We start from the raw sequence: 14823 nt of genomic DNA, 5'->3' as shown, positions 1-14823 counted from the left end.
ATTTATTACTAACAAGTAATTAGATGTAATGGTAAATCACACTGCATTCCTAAAGAGATATGTCGAACCTTAGAGATAATATTATTAAAAAATAGTCATAAATCTATGTATAATAAATAAAACTTTATATATTTCTTTTTCTCTTGAAAAACCCAAATATATATATAAAGTTTATTATTATTATGAAGATGACATCTCATCTGAAGGACATTAATGATTTTCCAGGACCTGTCAATTTTGTCTTGGGAGAACGTCGTCTGGTATACTAAATTACTACATTAGCCCCCTAAGTGACAGCAACTATACCATTAAAGTGAGGGTGGAAGTGGAAGATGACAAAAAATATATAAATTGGCACAAACTCCCAGGCCTTTTGCGTTTTGTCTTTCAGTTTTTGCCGTTAAAAGGCGTAAAAAAACACAAACAATTAAGTTAAACAATTTTATTTTTGTTTATTAAATAAAATTAATAGTAAAAATAAAATAAAATGATTACAAAATATTTATTAAATTATCGATTTGAATAAAAAATTATTAATCATACAGAAGAAGAATTAATGAAGTTTTGGGTAGAAGATTAAAATTCATGGATTTTTATTTATTTTATATAAAATATTTTCATGATAATAAAATTTATTTTATAAAAAATTAATATTTTTAAATTAATGATTGGTTGACTTAGGACACTATTAACTTCTTAATTTTCGTAAAGTAGAGGATGAGATTTATAGGTAGACGAAAATAATATTTATTCTATGCAATTTTACACAATCAATTTTGTTTTAATTTAAATAAACCACAAAATTTATTGCCAATATAATACCATTTTATGTTCACGTATTTCATATACAAATAATCATATTCATTCAATATAAAAGTAAATAGAAGCACCATGAAAGCCTCTGTACTAGTAGTTAGGCTATATTTTGCCCTTTTTACTAAAAAAAGGTAAATTAATCATTGTACGTTAAATCGAAGAGAAATTTGATCATTCTATTAAAAAATTCATCCATTTTCATTGTTAAAATCAATCTATGTACATTGATCTCTGGTTGTTCTGTTGAGCACGTCAATTTTGAACAATATGGTGGATGAATTTTTAATAAAAATGTCTAATTTACTCTTTGATCTAATAAATAATGATTAATTTAATCATATTTTAGTAGAAAGGACAAGATGCAATCTGATTCGTTGTACAATAACTTATATGATACTTTTACCATCAAATTACACATGATTTTCGAAAGCGTTAAGAGTACAATACAAATACATGTCCGAGTAACCACAAATATTAAATTATTACAACAAAAACAGAGTAAAAATTAATACAATTCAAACCAAAATCAATAAATCGAACTAGCTAAACTAAAATCCTCCTTTTATATCAAATTTAAAACTAACCCCTTAAAATTAATAAGGTCGTTAAATTTTTATTATTATTTTATTTTCATCAAAAGAAAATAAGGTTATTGTTAATTAGACAAATTTTTTAAAATAAAAATAAAAATAAAAATACAACTGGAAGTCATGTGATAGAGCACGTGATGGCCTCTAAAACCGCACGAGACTGTGGTGGTGGCAGTGTGCAGTGTTGAAGCGAAATTAAAGCATCAAATCTTTAAAACGAATCTCAATAATTAAAGATAATCACCAAATAATTAAACTCATACTTAAATCTGTTGTTTATTATTATTAATAATAATAAGCTTTTTAATTAGGGTTGCTTAGCTGTAAGTCAATATATACCCTTTCTCTCTCGCTTACATTACCCAATTTTAGCTGTACTTAAAAGTGACACTATTAATTTTTTGTAAGAGTCTTAACTCGACTGATATTAGTATTGTTGTCAACGCAAAAGAATGTAGGTTTGAATTCGCTGAAACTCATTATCTTCCTATGTATGGGTTCGAGAGTAGTTATGAATAGTTTTAGGTATTGTGTCAAAAAGAATAGATACAATCAGAACCTATAATGAAATTGTTCAAATAAATTATTTGCTTAATCGATTTGAAAAGCTAATATAATTTTACACTTCTAATAAAGCTAGAGAAATTGTTAAAGAGGCTTAAATTGGATTTTTTTTAAAGCGACCAAAAAATGCAAATATTCCTTTAATCAGAGGGATTAGAATGACTTAAATTAAATCTTTAATTATTGCTTGGGGCTGAAATTGCAATTTCTCACTTTACCAAGGTGGCCGAAAAGGCCCCTAGTGGATTAAAATTACTTAAATTAAATATTTAATTATTTTTGGAGACTTAAATTCGTTCCTCTTTGAACTGACCCAACTATTTTATTCCGTTTTATGGTTTTAAATTGTTTTAAACTTCTTTAATCGGACCTATAAATCGATAATTTGACTAATTCGATCATTGATCTGATCCTAAAAATTTCGTCCATAATTTGCTTAATGAATTTCATATTTATAATTAATGGTTTTGTTCTTTTATGTTTATTATATACCATCATTCAAATATATATATATATATATATATATATATTAATTTTATTGATTATATAAATAATATTTCATTAAACGACAACATTCCTTAACAATTTTCAAAGAGTGGGTTGTATATGTACAAATATAATTATATTGATTTATTGAGTAGGGAGCAAAATGAGATAGAAATAAAGTTTAAGGTTAATAATTGAATTATAAAATTTTAAAAAGTCAAAGGATAATTTTACTATTATATTGATTTATAATTTTTTAAAAGACTTTAAAACAATTTTATCATTTTGAGGTTGAAGAAAACAACCGTAGAAAAACTTTGCCATTCATTTACGAGTCCGATCATATTAGACCTTTAATTTAGTCAAAATTTAAAACTATATAGTATATGCATGATTACATGAGTTTTACCCTTATAATTTGTGGTTCAATTGAGTAGTGGAAGTTTTGATTCGATTCAAACATTGTGAATAGGGCAAAGAGAGGGAGGATAGACAATGGTTTTGCTACCCTCTCCTGTCCCTTAATCACAGATTAATATAACGGTAAAATTACACATTAACTTCCTAAATTATTTATTCATTTGTGAATTCCTTAAAATAAATTTCTGGGTTCACCTCTGATTTTGAACGAAAAAACCCTCCATTTATAAATTAATCGAAATTCGAAAAAAAAATGTATATTATAGTAGTATGTAATAAATGCGAGAGTGGCGTACCATAAGTGTGATCATGTGAGGAAGAGGATGGGTGGGTCTTTTAGTTATTATTTTTTATTTTGCCCATTTCAATTTGTGGGGTTGTTTTAGGGTTTCGAGTATGGGGATCCAATTGTTTAAATTTAGGGTTAGGTTGTGGAAATTTGTAAATCACATGCGTTCAGATTCCATAAGCAGACCCTCTATCAATGCTTCATCCTCGTTTTCATTCCATATATTTTTCTAAATAATTGAAATTTGTGTAATGCGAATTTAAATATTGATTCGTCATATGCTAATTGAGTCTTGCCTCGATTGATATGAACATTATTGTCAGTACAGGACGTGGGTTCGAGTGTGCTAAAGCGCATTATCCTCATGTTTATAAGTTAGGGAGAGATTATGGGTAGTTCTAAGCATTATGCCAAAAAATAACAGATATAATCAGAACTTATAATGAGTTGTACATTAAAAAAATATTTCCAAAAGAGGGTGGTTGTTTTTTTTTTTTTGATTTAAGGGTATCAGCTTCACATATAATCAGATTTCAAGATTATATAACTTTTAAGACAAAGCAAACAATATTTAAAAATTAGATTTGAGTTTTCATAAATATAATATTAAAATTATTTTTTTGTTAGCTCGGCAATTTATTTTACATTTCTTTGAAGTCTGTCACGTAGTTAATATCTGTATCTATACAGAAAGTGGTAATGCTCTGTTAATTGATATTCTGCGCAATAGACTAACAACAGTCAATAATGTAATCGAAGTTCAAATGATGCATGGATAGATTTTTAATGATTGAGAAATAAAATATCAACATATTTTGAGAGATAACAACAAGATTGTTGATCGCATAACTAAGGAGGCAGGAGGTAGGATGAATCAGTTAATTGCTCTTGTTGACCCGCCACAAAACATGAGACGCATATTCAACATGCATTGCATTCAAGAGCAAAATATATTTAGGGTTGATAATTTTAATTAATCACCAAAGCTTTATTTTCTACCCAAAAAACTAATAAAATTATCCCACATTTGCTCAATCTTAAGTATCATATAATATTAAATTAAAAAAGTCAAACTTGTTATCCTCAAAGATTGAAATTATCATCAATTTTAAATTGAATATTTAGCTTGGACTAAAAGCTTGAGTTAATGCTATAACTCAAATCTCTTATTAGGAAAATTTGTGGTATAGGGTCTAAATATGTACTAAAAAACTTTGTCCCTCGTTCTAAAAAATTGGTAAAATGGGACTCTAGTAAAGTAAGGTTGTGTATGCTCTCGTGTCTCATTTACCTTGATATATTTGACATAATGTTTAAAATTACGTATAGTCCCTCTTTAATGTATAAACAGGAAGGTAATGTATTTTAGCATACTCAAAGATATGTCATTTTATATTAACAATAATATTCATATTAATCGAGTTAAAATTTAATCGGTATAAATCCACTAAATAGTAATGCATAATAAACTTCAATTTTAACTGTGACTCGATATAATAACTGAAAACTGATAAATATCAAACCCAGAAAAGCAATTATTTCATGAAAGTATGATATTTTGTACTACATGTTTTGAAATAGGATTAAAACACTTACTCGTTTATTGTCCCCCCAAAGATTAGAAACCCATTTCTTGCAGGCCATCCTTTGTTCAATAAAAGTTTCACATCATTGTCCAATCTATGTACACCTTGCTACTTGCTACGACCACTCCAACCGAAAACAATGACAAAGGCCTACTAGAGTAGGGGAGATTCCACGTGGCGGTTTTTGGGAGGATAAAGAAACTTTTCAAAAAAAAAAGTTAATCGACATTTGAATGTGAATGTTGGGGCTTTGATGATGAATTGATGATGCCACTTTTATTTTTTAAGGGTATTTGTTTTTTTTTTTGTCTATAGGAGTCTAATAATTAAATTTTCGTATTTAGTAAGTAAATCAAGAGAGTAGATGTTAGTCATGAGTTTTAAAATTACTCTATATTTATGGCGAGGATTGAACCTTTATTCACTGATTAAGAGAGAAGATATATTTGTTATTTCACCTAACTTCGTGATATATACTTTTTAAAATTATTATTATAAAAACTTGAGATAATAAAATATATAATTGAATAATCACAATATAAAATTAAATTAATAAAATATAATAATAATAAAAATCTAATAAAACTCAAGTATAACATACAAATAAAGAAGTTTAAAATTCATACATTATAATTGTGGATAAGTAAAATCTAAATTTTAATATTCAAAATTTCGAAATCCCAACTTAATCAATAGAGTCCAAACCTCGTTGGCTTGTATTTGGATATCTTGCTTCAAACTTCGAAGCAACAAATTGAGATATGATTTTATATTTTGGATGAACATTTATTTAACGGTTTTGACTTCTGGAAATGTTAGGTCATTGAGAATAGGAAATTTCATTGTACGTAGAACGTTAAAAAAAAATCCCTTATAAAAAGAATCCCATTATTCGTGAAATGAAGTGCAAAAAAATCAAATTATGTCAGAATAAATAAAAAAAACATTAAACCTCAGAATAATGTTTGGAAAAACACCAATCTAATATGAGCAGCATATCATTAAACATCGATGGCCAAAACAAATTTTACAAATTAATTCGTTGGATTTGATATAAAAATGTTGCCCTAAACTTCATTCAACGTTAAATCGATCGAATCAGACATAAGAAAAAAAAATTCGAATAAGACTTGAAATTTTGAATCATCGTGGACTTGAAAAACACAAGTTTGACCAACTCGTGAAAATGTAGCTCGGTCGTTTGTAATTTTGCATATAAAAGAGCCCATTTCAAGATTAAAGAAGTTGATTGCATGAAAACACCATAAGCGGCAACCCAGAATATTATGTCAGTTTTGTTTATAGACAGAGTTTCAAATATGGGCCAGCAATCCCTGGCTGATTCAGGCCTTCTTTAATAAGCACAGCTTTTGAAAGTGTATGGGCCAATCCAGAGTGGTGTATGGAGTGATAAAAATACTTGGAGCTGATTGGAATTTGATTGTACTTTACTTTCTTTCATTAAAAAATGAAAAAAAAATTAATCTCTGAACAATAGGTCGGAAAGCAAACAAGCACTTTCTATTAATAATTTTATTCATTTCTTTTATAAAAAGCTATCATCGCTAACAAAAAACCAAACACTCATACTAACATACATGAACTAATTTCTAATACTATAAATGAAATTTTAACAAAAGATCGATTTGTCATTCGATTTAATGTATGAGAATTAATTTGTTCATTTTTGAGTGAAAGAGTAAAAGGCAATTCAATTCTTAATACGAAGACTTTCGTAATACTTTTACCATGGATGAACTTTTATGAAAATTTTAAGTAATAAATTAAACCATATAACTTAAATTTCAATATATTTCTTTCAATTTTTTTCTTCGTATGATATATATATTTTTTAAATCCAGAGTATTGTGGAAAACAAATTAAACCTTGAAATTAAGCTAAATTTTAATGTAGACGAGAGATCAAACTACAAATTTAGCTTAAAAAAGCAGATAACTCCAAAAAAACGACAGAGAGAATAGGTACATAATTTCCCTATGTAAAGATTGAATCAACTAATTCCAAAATTTTGGCAACGTGAAAACACTGCCAAGGGATCAAAGCTCTATTTTGCAGCAATGATTATTAAATGAATGAATCGAGAAAAGGTTAAGGAAAAAAATTGGGATAATAATAATTGCCCTTAACATTTACCTTTTCCGTAATTTTGGCCCTGATTTTTTTTTAACATTTTGACCCTCAGCTTTTAAATTTTAGTCAAATTGCTTTTTCTAATTAAAAATTTAACTGGAATGTTAAAATTTTAACCACACTAATTTGGCAACTCACATGATAATCCACATATACTTTAAAAAAATAATAAATTCAATAAATTTCAAAAAAAATTTACAAGAAAAAATTATCCATGTCAAAGTACTCATATGAATTGCCACATCAATGCCATTAAAATTTTAACAGTCCAGCCAATTTTTCCATTCAAAACAGAGCAATTTCACTAAAATTTGAAAGTTAAGGGCCAAATGATTTAAAAAAATTGGGACCAAAAAGACAAAATAGATAAATGTTAAGAGCTAAATTTATCTTTATACCAAAAAACCTCTACAGCGTTCCAATATGTTTATGTAGCAGTACCTCCAAACGCTAGACCGAGAGAGACCTGTTAATGTACCTTAAATACCACTGGTATCCCTCCCAAAAATAAAACGTCGTATCCAGTCGGAGACCACCAATGCCCTTGTACGCCAGCTTACTTGCTTGCTGAATTTAAATGAAGGGAATAAATACATTTAGACTCTCTTATTTTTAGCCTATAAAATTAGATTACCTAAATATTTCATTATGGCTCGCCAATTCAGTTTCTAAGGGAAAAAAAAATGAAGTTCATGCTGAATATGGAAGCAAAAAGGTTGGTCTAGAAGCTACTTAGTACCTTGCATAGATGGAATACCAGAGCCACTGCGAGCTGTGTCCGATTGAGACCCAATCACCAGGAAGTTGTGCAGCTGTTTGCTCCCCTCCCAAAGGAGCAAATTGTCCCAAGTGCCTGTACCTGTAATAATCACCAGTGTTTATGGTAAGTGTATAAATTTTTTTTTTTTGGGGGGGGGGGTTATATCATAGGTATATAATTCTCTTTCCCAAAGACGGCAAGATTGAATGATCTTTAAACAAGTTAATAGTAAACTTTTGAACCAAACTATAACAATTTAATGTGAAAATGTAACATGGTTGTCGCCAGTTTCCTAAAACCATAAATTGGATTATAGCAAGAAAGACAGAAGCAGAAGAACAATGTGCACAGATGAGATAGAAGTTCATTTTGTACCTAAAGGGACGGAAACGATGGCGACCTGTTCCCCTGATCCTAGTGGGACCTTCAGGATTAATTTCACACTCTTCCATTCGATTGAAGCACTTAGCGAGATAAGCTCCTTGTTGATTTGCAACCTGAGTCATCGGCAGGTGGCTATTGTGTAAGTAGTCATTGTCACATAGTTCAACTCTACTATAAATAAATTAAAATGATTACCTGTGCAGTCGCGGGCAGATTCTTCAACTGAGTATCAACTTCGGAAAGAGCAGATTTAAATTCTTCAATACTCAGCTCAATTGATTCTTTTGAAGCTTTTCCTTTGACTTGGGATGGACGATCGAAAATGTTACGCACTGGTTTGCTCTTCAGATAAAGCTGCATTTGAGGGTATCTTTCGCAAATATCATTACTGATATCTTGAAATTCTTTGAGTGTCAGCGTTCCCGAGTTATCCGCGTCTGCCTTTTTAAATATTTCTGTTATGTCTTCCTAAAATGTATTGGAAAATAAATTATTAATAAATAAACAAAAATTCATAAAGGAATGGCTAAGTTTAGCAAATAGTTACCATGACTTTCCGTTGGTTAATAGTTGCACAGTCACCAAGTGCATAAACGTTACCAACTCCCTCTACTCTTAGCCATTCATCAGTTGCTAAAGCACGCCTATTACCCTGTTTGCATTCAATTAACATAATTAGAAGGGTGTAAACTAATTTGTATAACGAATGTGAAGACAGTTAATCAATGAGGTGACTTCTACAGGTCCAAAGGTAATTCACCTGACCAATTTGCTTCATAAAGTCCTTTACGATTGGACGTGGCCCAATGCCGGTTGACCAGAGAACCATTCCATATGGCATAGAAGTTGTTTTGTCGCTACCTTTTGCTTTTGTACAAATTTCATTCTCAGTCACTTTTGTAACCATTGATCCTAATTTCACTTCAATATTATCTCTTCCAAATTTGTGTTCAGCAAACTTTGTGATTCTTTTGTCAAACCTGAAAACAAGAATGTCTCAAATCGTGAACTGAAATAGTCCAAACTTTGAATGTAAAGAATCCAGAACCTAAAGTTTCTTGGTGAAAACGGCAATCAGGTTTGTAACGAAGATGGAAACCTTAGTGCTACTAAGTTATAACTCAGGGATTATAACATTCATATTCTTACATGTTCAATATATGATCTGTGGCCTCAAGAACTGTTATTTTCACAAAGTTTTGGACCATTGGATATAGTTTGACCACATCTTCGTTCACAAAATCATGAAGTTCAGCAGCAAATTCCACACCTGTAGGGCCACCACCAACAACCACAAAGTGAAGAATTTTCTTTCTCTCCTCTTCAGTTAAATTTGGTAGGCTTGCCTTCTCAAAGGCGTCAATGACATTCCGCCGAATCTTCTGAGCATCATCAATTTCCTGCAAAAAAGGATCATGATGCTCCAAAATGAAAAAAAAATGCTATAAGCGAATGAAAATGGCTCAGATCAACATATTTCTCCATTCCCAAAAGCAGCATTCATTTCCTAAATTATTTCCTTTATCTAACTCCAGCTTAGCCATATCTTAATTCTAAGATAGTACATGTAGTGGGCACTGGGCAGTAAGATGATAAACATAAAAGAAATGTTTACCTTTAAGAAATGGCAATTTCCCTCGACACCAGGGGTGTTAAAGGTGTTAACCTGAGCTCCAACAGCAATAATAAGGTAGTCGTAGTCTATTGCAAACTCTTCTCGCCGCTTTGAATTGGTATTTGCAGTGGCACGGCAGTAAATTTTATTATTTGCAGGATCTATTTTGGTACATTCAGCTTCACGGTAACTGACGTCAATATTTTTCTGCTCAAGCATGTAACAGGGAAACAATCTTCAGACAATATCGTTTCTGATATACATCATCTTATTTTCAGTCAATATTACTTACCTTTCTGATGATGTTGCGAATTGGCTCAACGATGCTACGAGCTTCTACTTTACCGCAAGTAACACTCGGTAGTAATGGGGTAAAGAGAAAGAAATTACGAGGAGACACAACTTCCACCTCGTAAATAGAGTTATTGAGATTCTTCAAGAAAGTCATTGCTGCCCAACCAGTTCCGAGCACCACCACCTTCTTTTTCTTGGATGCAACAGCATCAGCATGAGCAACACGGCCTCTATTTCCATTGTTTGTGTTTGCCTCAGAATAAGCTATAAGGCTTCCGCTACTGCACAAGAAATGCCAGCCCAAAGAGAAAAGTTAGATTGGTTCAAGGAGAGTAACAATAGAAAGAAAAATATGCAGTTCTTCTTTAGGATTTATATCTGATTTACTGTGATCAAATATAATTCTATATATTATCAGTACATTATTAAAACTTTTGATGATGTATCATCTATTTCATTGTCGGTGCATAGATTCCTACATTATCAGTGCTTCAAATATAAATTTTATTTTATAACTCAATCTTGATAAATTGTTAATCAAGCCACATTGTTTTTTCTCATTCTTAATGCGAATTCTCTTTTCTTCGCCATTTTAATGAACCAAACAGAGTATTCATTTTCCTCGTAAACCACAAATTCCGGTAATTCAAATTTCTATGGTATCTCTAGTCTCAACAAAAACGAAAGAGCTTAAACCTCAGTTTAAGTTATTCATTTTACTCACTGCATCAGATTCTCTATCTCAACAAATCATTAAAACGATTTGACAGCTCCTTTTATCGATTTCCACCTCAAAACAACAAATCTACTCATCCGAAATCATATCAATCCAAACAAAAAATAAATAAAATCAGAGATCATAAAGAGATCAATACTTCAACGATATCAGAAATCGTAACTAAAATAAAAACAAGTGACGTGCATTTCGCAAGCGCTTGAAAAAATTAACAAAACAAATTAATTCGTAAAATCAAAACACAATAACAATGAATATATATATATATATAGAAAGAAATGGTGAATGAACAATGCAGAGCACCTGAGTGTAGAGACGACGATGATCTTAGAAAGAGAAGGATAGTCATGGAAAGCCGTACATAATCTACCGAAGAAATTGAAGCTTCTCATTTTTTTATTTTTTTTTTTTGGTTAGCTCTTTAGATCAGTAGCAGTTCTTGAAGACGATGAAATGAAGAGTTTGGCGAAGGAGAAAAAATGGGAGACGAGAGCTTCCCATTTCAGTGACTTGAGAAGTAAGGGAATGGCGGCACGTGTAACGAGATTTTGGTTTTGACCACACGTATCGTTCAGAATTAGTCATCAATTGGGTCATATTTTTATGAGGTCCATTGAAATTATATTTGAATTGGGCCTGATGTTATTTTTTGCCCGCTCAATTCCCACACTTTGGGTTTTATTGTAATATTGGTTAATAAAATTCTTTTTTTCAATTATTTGGACATAAATATTTATTTTTAAAAGTCTATCATAATAAATTTAGCCCTTAATATTTATTTATTTTTATTTTGGTCTTAATTCTCTTTTTTAGATTATTTTAGCGCTCAACATTCAAATTTTAGTAAATTACTTTCTTTTGAAAGAAAACTTACTAAAATCATGAGTGAGCAATTGGGTGGTTGGATGTAAAAATTCAAAATTGACTAAATTCGAAAAAGGTATATTTCCTTACATATTTTTGAAAATCGGCTTTTTAAAAAAATTAGCCATTAAATAAATTCTAAAAAATTGAGTTTTAGGGATCTAATAAAGCTCAAATTTTGGCAAAAGTCAAATCGATGTAATAGTATTCCAAATGAAGACTGTCATATCAATTCTCATCAATGTAACAGTATATATTTGTAGAAAGTAGTTTTAGATTTTTTAATTAATTTTTGTATTTATGTTGTAATTGAATAAACGCGTAAAAATAAATAAAATAAAAATTATGACATATTTAAGGGTAATTTACCAATAAAAGTCATTTTTAAAAAAAATTATCGAAATGGGCCCATTTTTTAATTATTTACCGGAATGGTCATTTTTCTAGGAAATTCGCGTCCACGTCCAGCGATGTCGTAGTATCGCTGTCAGAAAAGCGCCCACGCCAGCGAGATCTTGACGTGGACGCGATTTTGGCGCTACAGAAACAAGTACTCTAACGGTCAAAAAATAAAATACCGGGCCCATTTCGATAAATTTTAAAATATAGAGCTTTTGGGTATTTTGAAAAATAAATTTTGAATCTTTTGTACTTGTATTTATTTATTTTAATCAATTAACTCTTTAACATTACATCAATAGCAACAAGTACAAAAAGATTCAAAATTGTTACCAACAAGATTTGAACCAAGGTACTAAGGAAAAGAGCAAACATCTTAACCAACTAAGCTAAACTAATTAATTGACATATTATAGAAATACTATTATTATCTTAATTATATTACTTACGTTCTAACGATTTATCGGACCTATTCCATTAACGCCAATAATGGATGTTATTTTTAGATTTAAACTTAAATTTTAATTGATATTTAGATTTCTATTCAAGTTATAATTTTATTTTATTATGTTAATAAATATAAAAATAAAAGTTACTTATTAAAATAAATATTTTTAAATGTCAATTTGTTAATATGAGAGAAAATAAAAATATTCTCATCGGTTGAATTTTTTTTAAACTTATATTTTATATAGATTGTAGATTTAAATATGAAAAGAAGTTATGGATAAAAATTAGCTTTTGTATTTAAAAAAGACAAATATTTAATAACTGCATTGAATTTAAAGGTATTCATAGACCAAATTGATCGAGCCACCGAGTAAATAGATCACTCATTGTTTAAAAATAATAAAATATATGTTTTATAAAAAAAGGTTAATATTGTTTAATTTAAGTTTGAGTTTTGTCCTAAGTTAATATTATTTAATTTAAGTTTTAGTTTTAATCGTAGGACAAAAATAATTGCCCAAAGCTTACGAAAGGTTGATCTAGTCGAGTAAGTGTAGGTTTGGATATATGATGCGGTGCGTTTAGATGACTTATTGTTTTACACTACAATACTTAATTTCATTGTCGCCGTTGTATTTACATTAACTGCAAATAAATACGTTGTCCATCCAAACCCACCTTAAATTATTTAACCCATAAACAAGTATTAATAAATCAATTAAATCCAGAATCAACCTTTCAAATAAGACAGCAATTTTTTTTAAATTATTTTTCTATATCCACAAAACTAAAACTCGATAACGAAACTCAAAACTTAAAGGAAACCAACTTCTTTATTCACAGTACATTCTATGACTTTTACATTAAAAAAGAAAAATTGCACATCAGTCATCTCATTACCCAATCAAAACTCTTGGGTTTAGTGACTAATTGTACTTTTAAGACATTAATATCATGCAAAAACGGTAATCCATTACCAAAACATTCTCAAAACCTCAAATCTCTCCCTTTTTTATACTTTCTAAAAAAAATTAATCGTTTGATTATTTTGATTAATGCAACATTAATTTAACTTAAGCTAAACCCTGTTAAACCCTTTAAGAAATATCAATCTCTATCAAATTATCATCTTCACCATGAAAATCAATCTCTCTTTTATCAAGTACTATCTCAATCAACCCTTCCTTATCTTCCTCTTCCCACCTGTACCCAATCTTCTCCGACGAAACCCATTCTCCGATCTCCGGAAAATCCGTTTCCTCCGACGTAGAAGAAGAACTATCCGAGTCCGATTCCGGGTAGTAAAGTGATAACGATGGGTACCTTTCAATACCATGGGTCTGATTTTGATCTTGATTCTGATTCTGATTCGGATCCGGATCCTTTCCTTCTTCGTCTCCTTCTTCATATATGACCTCTAACGGAGCTTTCACGTCCCATTCGACGAACATTTCTTCAAAGCTTCGTATTGTAAGGTCTGGGTCATTTTTGCATTTCTCCCATTTGAGCTCTCCCTGGGAAGAATCCGTTTCTTCTTCTTTATCTTCTTCCTCGGGCACAGCGGGGCTTATAATTTTCCCGGCGGTTTCCGTTTGGGTTCTCTGGGTAACACCGAGACGAAGGAGGGAAAACAACAGCGAAGCGGTTAAAACAAGGACGGGAGAGAAAAGGATTCTTAGAGAAAAAAATCTATGTGGGAAATAAAGGAGGATCAAAATGAAAACAGTGATGATGCAAGAGAAAAGAGGATCGTTGTTGTTGGAAATTGTTGAAACCATGGTGGTGGTGGTGATTTCGATCGATTTGAAGCAATCCCAAGGATTCACATTATGAATTCCTTCCATTAAAAAACGAAGAAGAATAAATTTTTGGCAGGAAAGGAAAGGAGTTCTATTGTTGGAAGGGTTTTTAAAGAAGGGGGGAGTGCTTAATTCACTGTTGCTTCACTCTTTATGGCAAGTCTCTGTTTTTATTAATAACATTTTTGTGAGAAGAGTGCGTAAGAGTGAGGCATGGAATATAACGAAAGTGTTGCTGCTAATATGCAATTACCTAAATGACCATTGTCACTCTTTCTTTATTTCTAAAAGTTCGTGTCTCGGGATGGATCGGATCGGATCGGATTCAAATTTAGTTTGGAATTATAAATTGTTGCTCAAGTTCGGTTGGTTCAAAATATAGACTTTAAAAGGGATAAATATCAAGTTTATACATAAACTTTAGTTCAATGTATAATTTGATATTTAAATTTTAATTTGTTATAATTATATATATGAATTTTGAATTGCTTTGATTTTAATTCAACTATATACATTTAAAGAAATAAATATACACATTTATTTTCATATTGCATTAATATAATTATATCAATATAAAATAGTATTAATTCGATAATATTATCAATAATTTGTGAAAATTG

At 30.2% G+C, this 14823-nt stretch overlaps 2 protein-coding genes across 2 annotated transcripts; both read right to left on the bottom strand.

Moving 5' to 3' along the window:
* Positions 1 to 6685: 6685 nt before the first annotated feature.
* Positions 6686 to 11149, bottom strand: LOC105776791 (external alternative NAD(P)H-ubiquinone oxidoreductase B2, mitochondrial). Its single transcript, XM_012599704.2, has 10 exons — positions 10995 to 11149; positions 9954 to 10236; positions 9662 to 9868; positions 9196 to 9446; positions 8807 to 9026; positions 8594 to 8698; positions 8242 to 8514; positions 8038 to 8159; positions 7642 to 7761; positions 6686 to 7469 (listed from the first exon to the last, which is right to left on the bottom strand). Exons 1-10 carry the CDS (start codon positions 11081 to 11083, stop codon positions 7382 to 7384), a joined length of 1758 nt encoding a protein of 585 aa, XP_012455158.1. The 5' UTR covers positions 11084 to 11149; the 3' UTR covers positions 6686 to 7381.
* Positions 11150 to 13501: 2352 nt separating this feature from the next.
* Positions 13502 to 14248, bottom strand: LOC105778424 (uncharacterized). Its single transcript, XM_012602134.2, has one exon. The coding sequence runs from the start codon at positions 14246 to 14248 to the stop codon at positions 13502 to 13504; it is 747 nt and encodes a 248-aa protein (XP_012457588.1).
* Between the last annotated feature and the right edge of the window lie 575 nt (positions 14249 to 14823).

This window comes from Gossypium raimondii, chromosome 10 (genome assembly GCF_025698545.1).
Source record: "Gossypium raimondii isolate GPD5lz chromosome 10, ASM2569854v1, whole genome shotgun sequence".
Lineage (NCBI taxonomy): Eukaryota > Viridiplantae > Streptophyta > Magnoliopsida > Malvales > Malvaceae > Gossypium > Gossypium raimondii.
This window is presented reverse-complemented; position numbering and strand designations above follow the sequence as displayed.